Here is a 16,845-nt window from a genome sequence, read left to right on the forward strand (position 1 = left end):
AATGAACTAGACCAAGTGATGACTGGAAGCCCATCTGTGGACGCTGTGGGTACCAGAGTGATGATCTTCTCATCATTTCGGGACAGTGTGCAAGAAATTGCAGAAATGCTTTCCCGGCTCTCTCCGGTGGTTCGAGTGATGACGTTTCTTGGCCACTCCACAGGCAAGAGCACAAAAGGCTTCACACAGAAGGAACAACTTGAGGTAAAGAAAAGATGAGACTTGTATTAGGAAATAGTGATAAAGATACATATATTAAATATTAAATGTCTAAATTACTACATTACTATCAATAGAGATAGTATGGCAGCGACTGAACTCGTGAGACCTCACTTTGAGTATTGTGTGCAGTTCTGGTGTCCTCAACATAAAAAGGACATGGATCTGTTGGAACAAGTCCAGAGGAGGGCCATGCGAATGATCAGGTGACTGGAGCACCTCCCACATGAAGATAGGCTGAGAAAGTTGGGGCTGTTCAGCCTGGAGAAGAGAAGGCTGTGTGGAGACCTCACAGCAGCCTTCCAGTATCTGAAGGGGGCCTATAGGGATGCTGGGGAGGGACTATTCATTAGGGAATAGTGATAGGACAAGGCGTAATGGGTTAAAACTTCAACAGGGGAAGTTTAGATTGGATATAAGGAGGAAATTCTTTCCTGTTAGGGTAGTGAGGCACTGGAATAGGTTGCCCAGGGAGGTTGTTAATGCTCCGTCCCTGGCAGTGTTCAAGGCCAGGTTGGACGAGGCCTTGGGTGATACGGTTTAGAGCGAGGTATCCCTGCCCATGGCAGGGGGTTGGAACTTGATGATCTTAAGGTCCTTTCCAACCCTAACTATTCTATGATTCTATTAGTGACTTTCTGTGTAGTTTAGTTGCCTTCAGAGTTTCCAAAATTATACTCACTGAACAGAATGTAGAAATAGAAATACTTTCTGTATTACATTGTATTAGCAACTGCTAACTTTCATGTATTTGAGAAGCTAGAGAAATATTCAAATACTTAGGGATTATTTTTTTTTTTTTGTAGGTAGAAAAAATAAGATACATCCATAAATTCTGATCTAGAAAAGTAAAAAAAAAAAACAACAACAACAAAAAACAAAAGCCCCAATAACCAAAGAAAAACCAATCAACCCAAATATTTAATTGCAAAGCTGGGAAGATCAATTTTAGAAGGATGCCATGGTTGGAGTCAGAATAAGGTGTGCCTTTTTTCCCTTTATTTTAGAATTGAAGAACTGATATGTTGATGTTAACATCAGCATGCGACAAATCCAGAAACGCCAAGCTTTGCAGTTTTAAAATATAAGTTAATTTTTTAAGCTTCTGTCTTAAGCTAGAAATACTGACTCTATGATTGCAAAGTTTGTATAAAGGGCTTTCTGTCTCTTCTGCTAAATCTAATTTAAATTGTTTATTCAGGTGGTGAAACGCTTTCGTGAAGGTGGGTATAACACTCTGGTCTCTACCTGTGTTGGGGAAGAAGGCTTAGACATTGGAGAAGTTGATCTCATCATTTGCTTTGACGCTCAGAAAAGCCCAGTCCGCCTCGTGCAGAGGATGGGCCGAACGGGGCGCAGGCGGCAAGGCAGGATTGTGGTCATCCTCGCTGAGGGACGGGAGGAACGGGTGAGTGTGTAGCTTGCTTCTCACTGGGAAAACAAAATAGCCTGTTCCAGGAAAATCTACTCTGTGGATTAAGCCCCACAGCAATCCTGACTACTCCTAGCAACATTTGAACTGTCCTATAGGGAAGTAATAGTCCACACTGTTCTAAAAACATGTGCACTTTCTCAACATGAAGGGTTTCAAGCCTTTCCTCTTAGTAACACTCATTTTGTAAATGATAAAATGAAACTCGGAATATATACAGGGGTTTTGCCAAGGGTGCAGTGCGATATGTGGAAGAGATAGAGATGAGCTTTGAGCACAGGAGGGCTGGAAGCATTTTGCCCTGAACTCCTGATGATGCTATGCTTTTAGACAAGTACTCAGAGGTAGCAGACTTGCGTCTGAGGTCTGAAGAGATCAGCTTAAGTTGAAATCTACTTTTGCTAAATTCCTGAACCTCAGCACTCAACTCGGAGTATAATTAATCATCTCTGAGTGCAGGCTGCCCCTTGGGAAATCAATGTACCAGTGGAAGTCTAAGCCTTGGATTGTGAGCTGCGGGAACCGATCTTGAGCTGTACCAGGCTGCTGCCCCGTTTCACTTCAAAGCCTGACCCACGGAAGCAGACAGGGCAGGGTTTAGGTAGGAGGAGGCAATCCCTGCTGACATCACTCTAGGGAGGGTGATTGCAGAGGAAAAAGAACCTGCGTCTTTACAGCTTCATCATGCAATGCCTGTTTGAATGCAAGGCATTTTTAGAGTGCAGCTCACTGTTCTGGCTGCAAACTGATTTTGTTCTTTGCTGGTTTTTACTAGTGAGGTCGGTTCTGAGTTGGATCAGGTTTCATTACAGAGAAGTCTGAGGTCTGTGTAACCTAGCTGTAAACCCCAGATTTCAGAGTCTTGCTTTTATTTCATTTATTCCAGTTGCTGTTTGCCTGTGGTTTAATTTTGTAGGCAGCAGGGATTTAATTCTAAATGACTGTCCAAAGAATCCCTGCGGGGGGGGAGGGGGGGGGCAAAAGTTGCTTTGAAGGGACGAAAAGTCAAAAGAAGTGAATGGTATTTGTAAATAGGTGTTTTCTGATGCTGCTGATAAAGACAGGTTGCTACTGAAAGCTCTGCCCTGTACTGGGATATTAAAACAGCCCCTTAAATTCCTTGGAGTTTGACTTAAGTAGTTGGATTACTGGGCTCTTCAGATTTTCTCAGAAATCTTTGAAGTAGTACCTTCTCCTAGGTAGGATAGTAATTTTAGGCTTGGTGGAAGTTTTTGTGGTTTGTTTTTTGTTTGGGTTTTTTTTTGTTTTTTTTTTTTTTTGGTTGGTTGGTTTTGCTTGAGTTTTGGGGGAGGTTTGTGATTGGGGTTTTTTGGTGGTTTTTATTTTTTCTTTTTGTTTGTTTGTTTATTTGATGGAGTCATCTTTCAGATCTATCAATGTGGAGATTCTTCCCCATCATGTGATTTGCAGCTAAGTAATTAATGGTCTCATGTTAATTCATGTGAATTTGTTTGTTTTAAATCAAACCACTTCAGTTATAAAGCTTTTGAAGACATTTTATTGGGAAAATTTGGCAAATGCAGGTCTGGAAGTTTGAGGCTTGACAAGAATTTCTGTTACAGAAGTGTTTATTACTCTGCTCTGGTCTCTGTATTTCTGCACCTGGTTCAGCCATCCTGTGTGGAAGTGCATTGTGTCTCAGCCGCGCACTGCACATCACACGGTGGCACCCTGCTTCCCTGAGCTGTCAGCTTATGAACCTTCTATCTCGGCTGTATTCTAAGATATGCTGCATTTGATTCGGGTGTTTTTACATCTTTGGAAAGCCCAGGTGTATGTACATGAGCCTGGAAGGGAGCTGTTAGCTGCTGATTTGAACTGATAGGAAGGGAAGGGCTCAGAGGCATAGGAACCTCACAGCCTCTCAGGCTGCTCTTGGGACCAGCTGACATTCCCTGAAACAAACAAAACAGAAACATATTGTCTGTACAGCACAGTAGCAGTTCTGTTAAGTAATGCACTGGGTAATACATATCCCCCCCCCCCCCCCCCGAAAAAAAAATAAAGACCTTTTTGCCTGTTCTAGGACTAAAAAGACATCTATTGGAACGCCTGAGGGATGGTTCATTAGAGCTAGCTGTTAACCTCTTTTAGTTTTAGTCAGAGAGCATCTTTTTATGTCCTCCTCTGATTCCAGCTTCCAAAGATCATCTCTCTAAAGAACATAGCTGCCATAATGTCATACTCAGAGCACTTAGGCAGACTGACTGGGCATACCGTCCCCATTGGAGACATGTCAGAGAGACTTTGAGAAGAGTATTAAGACAAGAAATACCCAGGATGGTGTGGGGAGACTCTCTTTCTGAGGGGGGACCAGTTTCTTCCCCTAGTTTCTCCATCTTTTTCTTGGTGTTTCTGTTGTGCAATAAAAATAGAGTGTAATTGAAAGGATTTGGAGCACATATGACATTAACAAATAATATTACACCTTTTCTTCCTTGACCTCCTTTCCTTGTTTCTTATGTAATTTAATTTACATCATCCCTATATCTGATGCAGAGTGTACATTCCCCAAGGCAAGGGCTGTGTTTCCTTTCTCTCAGGTGCTGTGGCTACTTTTGATCTATTTACAGAGTATGAAAAGCTGTCTGTTGTTTTATACTTTGTGTTGTTTGGAACTTAAGTAACAGTCACTGTTCTTTGGTACTTCCTCGCTTTTTTCTACATTTGCTGTCATTGTTTTCCCTAGGCACAAAACAGTGATAATTCAAATGGAATTTGACTGGAAGCTCTTCAAAAAGAAAAAGGAACAAAAAAAAAAAAAAGAAAATGAGTAGCTATATTTTAATGTATTTGTTGCCAATTTTTTTCAATCCAACCTCATTGCCTTGTTGTTTTGTTCTATATCCTTCAGTTATTTTCCCCTCTCTGCTTTGGTTACCATAATGTGGAGGCATCCAGCAGGTCTTAAACTTCAAGTTCAAGAACTTAAACCAGCCGTTATGCTGACCTAACTGATGATATTCACAGAAGAAGCAACTGTACTGTTGGCTCCCGGGGCCTTGCATTTTATTTTATTTAGTTGTGTTTAGGGAAGAGAATAAAAAAAAAACCAAAACAACAAACAAACCCAAACAAAATCAAAACCAAAAACCATCTTGATGAGGGAACATAAAGTAATGAGATGCCCCACAGACACTCAGGTGTTCTTTTACTTTTAAGTCATGTGAAAAAACAGTCACACAACATATGATTTGTCTTCTCTTTTACAGACTTACAATCAAAGCCAGTCGAACAAAAGGAGCATCGACAAAGCTATTTCAGGGAACAAAATGCTTCGTTTCTACCAGCATAGCCCACGTATGATTCCAGAAGGCATAAATCCAAAGATGCATAAAATGTTTATTACCGCTGAAAAATACGAACCAAGCAATTCAAGAGTGTTTTCCAAAGAGAGAAGATCTAGTTCCCTCCAGCATAAATCTGCTCTCTTTTCCTGTGTCATTGGTAAGAGGATTATGACGCTTTCCTAAGTACTGCGTAAGCTGCTATGTCATGTCATTATATCAAACCTGTGTGCTCATGTGAGTTTTGGTTCTCTAGCAATGTTTTTGTCAGCTGTGGCCTTTCAACTGTGATAGTGTGCTGGCTGCTGCTTCAGTTCCTCATCCTTTAACATCCTAAAATCACAGTTCAGTCCTTAAATACCTGTACTTCAAATCAGACATGTTTTATCTTTATTGAGCTGCTCATGGAGTCAATGACTGAAGGTCAGAAACTAGCTACAAACAGAAGAGGCAAATGTAAATGATGTCTTCTGAAGCCTTCTGCTATATCTATGCCAGGTGGTATCATTGTCTCTTGAATATTTTGTGATAACTATATACCAAACCTGGTTTTGAGCTTTAACTGTTAGATTTAATGTTTGGGGGTCTTTTAATGCAGGAAAAATATGTCTTATACCTTTGTAAATCACAACAAAGCAGAAATGCTTGAAAATTAAAAGATTTTTAAGGGGAGGAAAAGGAGAAATTGAGGGTAGGATATTTATGAATTGCACACATCCTTGGAGGAAAATTAATCTAAAAAGAGAAATGGTTCTTTTGCTAATGCAGTTGCATGGCACTGAAATGCTCAGTAAATGGAACAAAATTAAAAGATAGCAAGAAAGAGCTAAGTTTTTTAGATGCTTAGAAGTCCACATGCCAGATCTCCTTGGTTATGTGTTTTCTGTAAAGACCAATAGCAACCTCTTGAAACTCCTGAAAGCCCTGGGAAACTTTGTATTTTGGTATCTGAGTAGTTCGACTTTAGAGTTCCTGGTTTTTAAAATGCTTCTGATCAAAACATAAAAAGGGGAAGCAAGCTACAAAATCGTGCAGAAAAAAATCCACTTCCCCTTTGGACTCCAGAATGGTTCATGCTATCTCCCATTTTGCAGGGTAGAAATGTAATGGGGAAGAGTTAGTGTTGATAAGTCAATCTGTTCATGCCATCTTCAGCCCAAGTTCTTTGTAGGTATGCATGTATGGAGCCACAGCTGTGGCACGGTTGTGATGGTGACCCTGCCCATGCTGTCTCCTGATATGCCTCTGGTGCCTTCATGTTTATCTGGGTTTTTTGCACAACCCAGATGGAGGCCAGTGAGGAAAATTAGTGGTGGAATAAACAGACACAACTTGCAAGAAAACAAGCAAAGGAAAACGTGGAATTAAAATAAGCCTGTCCTAGAAAACAGAAATGAGAGGCAGTAAGTACATAAAGAAAATAATATGCTGAGCATGTTTCCTGCTGAGCATTTCCAAGCCTGTAATTACCAGGTTCTTTTTGTGTGAAAGAGGCTGGCAGCTGCACAGCAGAAGTGCATATCGTGTGTGGAGATCTATCAGCTGCCAAAGGTGAACACTATCAACTGCCCATCTTGCGAACGTGTTATGTGAGTGTAAATCATTAAGCACCAGCTTCGTGTTGAAGTCCCCTTCATTAGTGTATGAAGGGTCTGTTTCTGATTTTAATGATATTTGAGATAAATCTCAAAAAAAAAAAAAAGAGAAAGATCTCTTTTTATTATTTTTTTTGCATTTTTTCTCTCCTTATTTCAGTGCCCTTTTCCACATTAGAAAATTGAAGTAGTGGTACTGAATAAGCTGCGTATGTTTTTATTTATGCCATCTTACATTTCACTTGTTCAGCTGAGGTTCAGCTGATCTTCAGGTTTGTCCTTGAAAGAATACATCTGCACAGATATTGTAGTGCCATGGGCAGAAGTATTGTAGCAATCTCAAGTGTTTTTCCTCTTTTCTAGTTAAAATTAAATGTCTCCTGTTTTTCTTGATTTGAATTTCTTTTCTGTTAATTGTACATTATCCTTCCACTTCAAACCCCCTTTCATAAATTGTATCTGTTTTCAGTACCAGAAGGACACATTATTCTTGTCTTGCCCCATCACTAACCCAGTGTGTTCTTCACTCGTAGGAGCTTTTCTGCGAAGAGTACAGCAACAAGAGCAAAAATCCCATTACTTGGCATTACATCTTACATTGTTTCTTCTAAACTGAGATTCTTTACTCTCTGTTTTTCTAAAGAGCTTGCTAAAATGGAGCATATTTAGTAAGTGCAGTAAAATCAAAAAGCACTTGAGAGAATATTTTTGTTCTTAAAATGGCTTGTACTCACTGGAGGAAAAATCTCTGGTCAAGTATCTTTGGAGATAGGACATGGTTTTTATGCTTTTCTTTATAAAATGAGAACAACAATCCCACAGTATAATTGAAAAGGTGGAAGTGCTGGAAGTCTGGATAATCATTTTTAGCGTTATTGTAAGTTCTCTGCCAGTCTCTGGTCCCTGTTTCTTTTCTTTTTTGTTAGGTTTCACTTGATGTACAACCTCAGTCCTGTCAGACCTTATAATGCGTTTCCTCATTTGAATACAACAACAATGGCGAGGGTTAAAAAAGTTAAAATGCAGAAGTGAGAACTTGCAGAATAGTTTGCTGAAAGGTCATTTTCCTTCAGTGTGAGATCTGCTTTAGTTTCCCTCCCTGTGTAACAGCAACTAGGTTGTGTGACTGAAAAAGAATTTGAAAGTAGAGTTCAGTCCCTGCTTTCTTATTTTAGCCAGGTATCTTTCTCTGCACTGCAAGAAATTACTGTTTCTAGTGAAGGGAAAAGTTGAGCAACCCGTAATTTAGGCATTAACCTTCTTGATCACATTGCTTGTCTGCTTTACCAGCCAGGGGGATTTCTTTCCATTCCCCTCAGGGAGATCTGTTGTGTTTTCTTCATGTACCGTCTTTTTTCTTGACAGCCAGAAACACTTGCTTGGCTCAAAAAAAGAAGCAGAAAGCCCAGAGCTTTTGAGAAATACCTGTTACTGAATTTTGCCAGCTGCTGGAGGTATTCATGCCTGTATGGTGTTGCACTGTGGCTATCCTAGGATCTCCTTGTTGTTGTTAAAAGTTCTTGTCCTCTAGAGCTGTAACACAGGGAACTGAAGCTATGTGTTGTTCTTGGTGTTTCCTTGAACATGTCTGGATGGCAGCAGTTCACCACCTGAGCTGTTTGGGAAAGTTTTGATACACTGTCTGGATTACCATCTGTCCTTAAGAGCAAGACAGAACCCAAATCAGACCTGTTTTTCTCAAAAGTTTTTCCTCTACTCTCTGTTTTTTCCTACCTAAAAACTTGCTGTTTGAAAATACATTGTTGGTTCCTTGGTAGGAAGGCCATCTTTTGGTTCCTTGGTAGGAAGCCATCTTTTTGCTTCTTGGTTGTGAAGATAAGTCTTAAGTGGGGCAGCAGAAGTCACTTTGAACTGGACAAGGGTGTTAGTTTTTGTTTACAACTGTGGACTTCTTTTGGCCTTTACTTTCTACCTTGTCCAGGTAATACTGTCCAGATTTCCAGGCTAATCCAAGATTGACATACTCTGTCTTGGTGTGTGGGTGCTGAATATTAACTGCTGGAGCAGACCTAATACTTAACTGTTCTTACAAACAATATGAAAGGCTATTTTCTGATAAGCATTCTTAATTTTTATTTTCTTCATGTCTCTTTTTTCTCTACCGGGTCCTTGAACAGTGTGTTAGCTATAAAGGAGTGTACCATGTCCTAGACTTGAGTCAAATTTATCTTAATAGCAATATTGATCTTCTGGGTTTGTTTGTTTTTTTTAGTGTTTGGTTTTTGTTGTTGTTTATTTAATGATGGCCTTAATAGAACTTCAGTGTTGGTTAGTTTTTTCCTGCAGTGAAAGACTTTTTTTGAACAGCACTTAAACCTAGTACTCTGAACTCTCAGGATTCTGTTGTCTGCAGCTGCCATATGATCACTTATCTTGGTTTTACCTATACTCCCACTTGCCTAAATACCACTCCCACTTGTCTAAGTAAAGCTCATGAGGTTTGTTTTCTTCTTTCCCTGCTCCTGGGGAATTTTGGTCCTCTTTTTGTTTCTGCCCTAATGACTAACAAATGTTTTTGCCACAACAAATTAATGTTGCTTTCCTGTCTAAACATTTAGAAATTCAAGCCATGTGTTTTACGTGTCTTCTACGTGGTCTTAAGGGCCTATGTATTTGACATATCTATTTAAATCTGTCTGTCTAGATCTTTGCTTATATGATGCCTGCCCCCCAAACAATAATTTAATAGATAAATTTATCCAAATTATAACACATAAAACATGCAACACTGTGTTGATACTTGTTTCTGACAGCAGATTCTCTGTATCTGGTTTTGCTTGTGGTACAGAAAAGGTATTTTTTTCTTTTGACTGCTATCATACAAAGTTCTTTTTATTCTGTGTACCCTTTTTCTTAAAGCAGGTAACATTTTCCTTTTGTTATTTTCCCCTCCCATAGGACAAAAGCAAATGCATTGTGATAAGAATTGGTCTCTGTCATCTGAGGAATTTGAAATATGGGACAGACTTTACAGGATTAAGGAAAGTGATGGAATAAAGGAACCGGTCTTACCTCAAGTTCAGTTTGAAACCTTAGAAAACCTGGAAGAAATACCAGTGAGTTTAACTGAAATGTGGTGTTTCCTTTGACATGAAGCCTAATGGATACTCTATGTAACAGAATTAACCCTGAAGCTGAAGGAGGTCTATATTAAAAAGTAATTTTGAGAATTATATGTAAATTTTTGCAGTTAAAAATTTAGGATTAAATGTTTGAAATGAGGTTTTGAGGTTAGATCTGTAGATTAAAAAAAAATACATTAAGAACTCTTTCAGTATCCATTAAACTTTTGTTCCTTTTTTTATTAATTTCATGCAGGATGCTGTATTTGTGATGGTATTGTATCAACAATTTTTCATTCCCTTGTTTATTGAATTGTGGAAGAGTTACTGAAAGAAAACCTCAAGCTTTACAAGCTCTTTTCTGATTCAGAGAAGTGGAAATAGTTTTGTGAAACAACTTCCTGATTAAAATCTCCTAACCCATCTTAATTTCAAACTGCAGAAGCACAAAGAGGAGGCTACGCGTGAACTTTCCTTATCTGAATGGAGAATTTGGCAGAGTCGTCCTTTTCCTATATGTGTGGTTGATCATTCGGATCGTTGTTACCATTTTATCAGTGTTATGGAAATGATAGAACTGATGAGACATGAACAGGTAAGGGGTTTACATTTGACTGGCTGTAAACATGCAGCGGTCTTTAATGCACAATTAGAATACTTAAGAAATGAATGCTCTAGTTCTGTCTAGTCAGCTGAAACAAAAAGTGGGGAAGTATTTGTGTGGGACCAAGTTAGTCATTGTGAAATGAATAATGTGTATTTAATTTTGGCTTGAAATATCTCCCACTAGTATTCTGTTATTCCTAATTTTTTCCACAGAAGTTATTTCAAAACAGTGTTTCCCTACACAGTAAAAACCCCACATCATCCCTTCTTTAATGGATCCAAGTATCAACTTTTTATAAAGGACATTAAATAAAAAAACTACATATGTCAAGGAAGGAAGTCACAAAGGCTATTAAAACTATTCTAGAGTGTAATAGGAATTGGAAATAATTCTGTGTCCTGTATGTACATCATATACACTCCATTAAAATATTTCAGGAGTGTATTGTATGTTTGAACGTAGTTGTGGTTTGATGCTTTTTGGTTTGTTTTCTTTGAAAGCTTTAGTTAAAAACCTAATTGCTTCTAAGAATTAAAGGATAAGAGGAGGGTAGTCAAACAAACATGGATTAAAACCATGTGGGAGATGAGAATTTTGTTTACTAACAGTTACAGATAGCAGATATGCCTTTGTAGTGAAAGATACAGACAAGAAAATGTGAGTAGAGGGTTGGATCTGTTGACAGTGCCTGAAGACTTTAGTTGTTCACCCCACCCTTTTCTTTCCCCAGTTTGTCTCTTCTATGTGCCACAAATACCGCTTTTTAGTGCGTAGAAGTTTTCTAGGTCATCAGGAGCTGTTGCTAAGCTGCCAGTTTCCTGAATAACAAGACTAATCAAGGAAGAGAATAGCGACATTGTAGTTGTACTTCTTGCTAGGGAAGTGTATTAATGGAAGGTTGTAAATAAAACTTTCAGAGCTAAGATAAGCTTCTCTGCTTCATCACAGAACAGTGGCATTCTTGACCTCTTTGAGAGTCTGTGTTCCCAAGATAGGGTCAAGAACATACTGCCAGAGCAAGGACTTTGGGGACAGTTCAGCTATGGAGAACTGAAAAGTCAAGAGGTAAAGAAATCATTACAAAATATAGAAATGCTCTTCTAATTGAGAATTTCCCTCCCCACCACCAAATCAGGCACTTGAAGTGTTTGTGACTTAAGTTCCTTTTGTGAAACTGCATTAATATCAGAAGTCTGTTCAGGTTCCCAAGCACCTTCAGGGTTATAGATGCTAAACCAACATCCATCACCCTTAAAATAATTTACAGAGCAAATATATTAGTCACCAAGCAAGTCTTCTCCCCCCAAACTCTGCCGAAGTAAGTGCCATTAATTATAAGCAAAGCAGAATATCAAATGCTTACTTTCACAAGGAAGCATTTACAGAACTTTTACAGAGGTAGGTCTACCTACTGTCCCTCATGGGAGTGAGACAGTTCAACTCGCCTACCTTTACTCTCTGCTGTGCTGTGAATAGAGGTGGTTCCACCCCAAAACTATGGCTTTTCACATTGTGGTCATCACTTCACTTTTTGCTTAGCTTCAATAATGGCGACCAAGCACAAGCAGGACGTGTTGGTGCTGTGTTCTCTGTGTAGCTCTTTGCTCAGAATTTCTGATGTGCCACAGTAGCACATGAGGTCTCACCCTGAGTACTGTAGGGCAGTCCTGCTTATAGCCTGCTGCAGTGCTGCAGAGAGCTTTCAAACAGCAATGCAAACTGCTGGAAGATCTGTGTCAGAAAAGAAGGGGTACACCTATTAATTGATAACAAGTGATAAGCAGTTGCATTTCACTATTTCTAATGTAACAGCTAAATGTCAATTTAATTGTGATATATTGTAGGTAATGCTCTCACAGTCGAAAGACTGGGACTGCCTGTTATTTTTGTTCCGCTGCCTCCCAGCTCAGTTTCAGGCATTATCTGGATTGATTTCCTGCCAGCTTTCCCTGGTCTGTCTTAACTAGTCATAGGTGGAGATGCTGAACTTTTTCATCTGCTAGAGAAATCGTAATTGGGATGTCACTGGCATACCACAATCACCTTGTAATAACTCCAATGAATAGGAGAGGTTGCAGCATGACACATCACTCCAGCCTGTTGAATGCTTCCAGGGAAAAACAGAGCACTATCAGTAATCTGACATAGTTGACAAGATAGAAGCTGTAATCGGCACTGGCACCCACTTTTTAAACTTCAGTTGTTTGCTTCTTTCTTATCTAAATAAAAATTGTCAAGGTGCAAGGACATCAGAGTTTCATTATAATTGTTTCACAAAGAACAGAGATGCAACATGTCTTCATCTATTTTGTCAGCACGGACAAGGGATTTCTTGTTTGCAAATGTCATTAATATTTTCTTAAGTCATCCTTGACTTCTTGGAAATCCCAAGGCAAGATATGTTCCCACTGAAATGCACCAAAGGGAACGAAAGTGAATGATATATGTTATTTTTACAGTGTAATTGGAGCAGTCGATGTGCAGTGGCAGTCCTTACTCATCATATAGATTGCACCAGCAAAAACTTGTTGCCCTGCAGTTTGGCAGAGAATAATCTTCCATACTGCTAATGGGAGAGCATGTGTGAGTGTGGGGAAGTGGCTTTGGTTTCCTGTAACCACCAGTCATGTCTTAATTCACTCTTCTTACAGCTTCAATTCTGGTGAATCAGAAAAGGCATATAGAGAAAAATGAGTATAATTATAGACTGAATCAGACCATAGAAACTTTCGTTATAAAATATCTTCTTTTCTAAAAAAATCTCTTCTAAAATATTTCTGTTAGTCAATGGTATTTGAGGGGCATCACTATTACCACAGAGCAGTTCAGTTTGGACCTGAGAGCTATGATCTAGTCCAGGACCTGTGTAGATCAGGCAGCTGTGACCTTGACAGGTTAAGTCTTTGGGATCTCCAGGGCTGGAATCCCACCACTTCTCTGGACTCCTGGTTCAGCATTTGATCACCCACATGGCGGAAAAATTTCTCCTAATATCTGATGGAAATTTCTCTTGTTTTGTGTTGTGTGCCTTAACTCAGCATACCTCTGAGAAGTCTGGCTCTGCCTTCACTCTGCTCTTAAACAAGATGTAGCTGGTAGTAAGATCTTCTCTTCTTATGACTGAACAGAGTTCCTTTGTCTTCCTTGGACATCCTTGTGCTCCAGCCCTGTGGCAGTTTTGGCTGCTTCTGCTGGACTTGATTCAGTCCAAGATATTTCATAGAATCATAGAGTAGTTAGGATTAGAAAGGACCTTAAGATCATCTAGTTCTAACTCCCATTCATGAGCAGGGACACCTCACCTATACCGTGTTGCCCAAGGCTCTGTCCAGCTTGGCATTGAACACTGTACTGAGAGCCCAAACCTAGACTAAGCTCTCCAGGTATGGTCTCAGAGATGATGAAGAGAGGAAAATAATCCCTTCCCTTGCCCTGCTGGCAGCTGTCTTGCTGATGGAACCTGAGTGTGCTCATCTTTGTTGCCACAAGGGCACACTGCTGTCTCGTTTCTCTGTTGTGAGGTTTCTGTCTTCCTGCTGAGGACCCTCGGGACCACAGCCCTGCCCTCAACCATGCTTTCCCTCACCTGGTATCATCTGCAAACTTACTGGAGGTGCACTCTGTACTATAATCACTATCGTGCACTCTGTACTATAATCACTATCAGTAATAAAAAGGTTAAGCACTCAAAACCTCTGAGAAACACTTCTAGCAACCAGCCACTGTCTGGACTTCATACTAGTCCTCAGACCACTTTAATTACAGAGGTCCAGCCAGTTGTTGACTTATTTAACCACATCTCACAAGTGTAGCTATGAGATTGTGCCAGAAACTTTGCTTAAGTCAAGGTAAACTGCATTTCTCTTGCCAAAGCTGGTTACATCTTCATAAAATCCAGTCTCGAATTCTTGATCCTCATGTGTTCTGCATGGTTTTGGGATATTCTCATGAAAACTGGAATGTGTTCTTACTAGTTTGATTTGAAGTTTGTACTTTAAACTTAAATTTCAAAGACATTAAACATTCATGTAGCATTCTGATTTCACACATTTAATTTTCCCTGTGATATGGTATTCCCAACACTAATGCATATAAAATTGTTTACATCAGGATCTTTCTGAAATTAAGCAAGCTTTGCCAAAACCTCATTATGCTCCATTGCCCATAGCCACAGCTATGAGGAGGCATGGATAGTTTACTTTAACAGTAACTACTACACTGATTCTTTTTCATACTGTAAAGTGCTTGTTCTTAGAAGAAAATATTGATTAAAAATGCAAAAGTAGAGTAAAATTAAAGGAACTTGGAGTTTTGTACGTAACATTTTGACTTTCACATGCATACTAAGGCATGTTTATGTAGGTGGATATGTCTCAACTCTGTTCCTGAGTCTGATGCTGTGTATACGTGTGAGTAGCTGTAAGCATGAAATTCCCCTGACAGAAAGATCATGGAATCACAGAATAGTTTGGATTCAAAGGGATCTTAGAGATCATCCAGTTTCAACCCCTCTGCCATGGGCAGGGACACCTTCCACTGCACCAGGGTGCTCAAAGCCCTCTCCAACCTGGCTTTGAACACTGCCAGGGATGGGGCAGCCACAGCATCTCTGGGAAACCTGTGCCAGTGCTTCACCACCCTCACGGAAAGAACTTCTTCCATATATCTAATCTAAATCTCCCTTCTTCCAGTTTAAATCATTCCCCTTGTCATAATCCTACATGCCCTTATGAAAAGTCCCTCTCCAGCTTTCTCACTGGCCCCTTTATGTACTGGAAGGCTGTTCTAAGGTCTCCCTGGAGCCTTCTCATCTCCATGCTGAGCAACCTCAGCTCTCTCAGCCTCTCTCTGTAGGAGATGTGCTTCAGCCCTCTGAGTATCTTTATGGACTCCTCTGGTTTCAATCCAACACATTCACATCCAGATCTGTCTGTATTTGCAAATGCAGGGCTATATAACACTGGCTCCACAGGCTTTTTGCCACTTTCTTTTCATGAGTAGTTCAGCATAAGACTGTGAAAACCATGAGGTTTCAAGTCATGTTTTTCTGCTGGATTTTAATTTAACTCTGTTTAGTGTCCTGCTCCATTTCCCAGTGAGACCCCACTGACGCATTGTGCTTGCTCAAAGCACAGGCAGACCAGGGAAAAGGCTGCTTCTGCCTCTGCCCTAGCTTAGTGTGCTTCTGCTGTGCTGGATTAATGTTGCCCTAGGAGAGTTACATGTACTCCATATACACAAATTGGGGTGGTCCTCATTCAGGTTTGATGTTTTACAGACTACTTTGACCTAGGAATTCTTGGTGAAGGTTGTTTCTATAGAAATTGAATTCTTTAGGAAGTGTAAACTTTCAGAAACTTTGCCTTATCATAGTGTTTAGATGTGATTTGAAATTGTAGAAAGCATCGTCATTAAACAGTAGGGTAGCGTAAGGGGATATAACTCCAGCCTCTGAAAAATTAACCTTTAGCAGAAATGAAGCCTCTAAAAACTTCCTAAAATGTCATTCTTATATGAAAATAAGTGGTTGCAAGCAGTAATTGGTTTAGCAGTGAATCCAACAATTTGCATAAATGCACTATGCATCCAGGTTCCTGCTAGAAGTGTTCTATTGCCAAATATACCATGCTAATCTGTCCAATGTTAATTTATAGTTCTTAACAGCAGAGGGATTTAAGACAAATGCAAGCTATTTCTTTAAGTAAATAAGATATTGAACCTCAAACCACAGTTCTGTTGGTTATTTTCTTAGTGAGGGATAAAAATATAAAATTAGGCAAATAGTTGTCTTACTAGGAATAACCAAATGATCTGGAAGTTTCTGATGAAACTAATTATTTCTTGGGAAGAATCTTATTTAGATATTCATAATAACTTCATACGAGCCAACTCAGGAGGTATTTGTGTTTTCCTTATGGGTGTTTTCTATTACAAAAGCAGGCTCAGGAATTCACTGCTGTGCAGCTTCCCTTTCCTTGTACTCATTTAGTGACACTAAGCAGTGTCCTATGCAGTTGTGTTTGCATAATAGATAACAGGTAATTTTAAAGGCTTAGATGTTTTTAAATAGATAAAGTGAAAATGCTCATATTTTTATATACATATTGTATTTATATTTTCTTAGTAATTTTTGGAAATTGGCACAATCAAAAGAAAATAAAAAAAGTACAAGAAATCCCAAACATGGACCCCATGACAAGCACATCCATGACAGAAAAGCCTTTAATGCCTGTGTGGCTTTATTGCTACAGCAACAAGAATTGGGCAGATGGGGTTGGATTTTGTACTAGCTATGAGCAGGGATTTTCTGTGTAACATGGTAACAAATTAAGTTGTCCTTCTGCAAAATAATTCAATAGCTTTTAGGCATTTTTGAAAATTAAATCAGACTGTTTGTAAACAAGGTCAGGGCAAAGTAATTGTTATTGAAATGACATTTGTGCAGGCTTCTGAGGATAAGTAAAACGAAATATTAAAGGCAAGTGCATTTTTTCAGGGGTAATTTAAACCAGGAAATAGCATTTAGGTAAGGTATTTATGACAGGTGGACTAATTTATCTGTGGAACTGCTGGCTCGGACTGTGGGACACTGAATCTGGCT

General features: G+C 39.4%; 1 protein-coding gene across 2 annotated transcripts in view; it reads left to right on the top strand.

Moving 5' to 3' along the window:
* FANCM (FA complementation group M) overlaps positions 1 to 16,845 on the top strand; it is a 77,218-nt gene that overhangs the window by 37,520 nt on the left and 22,853 nt on the right. The window contains exons 9-13 of one of the 2 annotated variants that reach the window (XM_061354583.1): positions 11 to 204; positions 1,421 to 1,627; positions 4,885 to 5,119; positions 9,474 to 9,631; positions 10,080 to 10,232. In XM_061354583.1, coding sequence (XP_061210567.1) covers positions 11 to 204; positions 1,421 to 1,627; positions 4,885 to 5,119; positions 9,474 to 9,631; positions 10,080 to 10,232 — 947 coding nt within the window. Of the gene's footprint in view, positions 1 to 10; positions 205 to 1,420; positions 1,628 to 4,884; positions 5,120 to 6,714; positions 6,769 to 9,473; positions 9,632 to 10,079; positions 10,233 to 16,845 lie in introns of those variants that run through there. The other variant, XM_061354584.1, reaches the window with a different exon arrangement.

The sequence above is a fragment of the Neopsephotus bourkii genome, unplaced genomic scaffold (assembly GCF_033783945.1).
Source record: "Neopsephotus bourkii isolate Nb327-2 ecotype Australia unplaced genomic scaffold, CSIRO-AGI_Nbou_v1 NB_740, whole genome shotgun sequence".
Taxonomy (NCBI): domain Eukaryota; kingdom Metazoa; phylum Chordata; class Aves; order Psittaciformes; family Psittacidae; genus Neopsephotus; species Neopsephotus bourkii.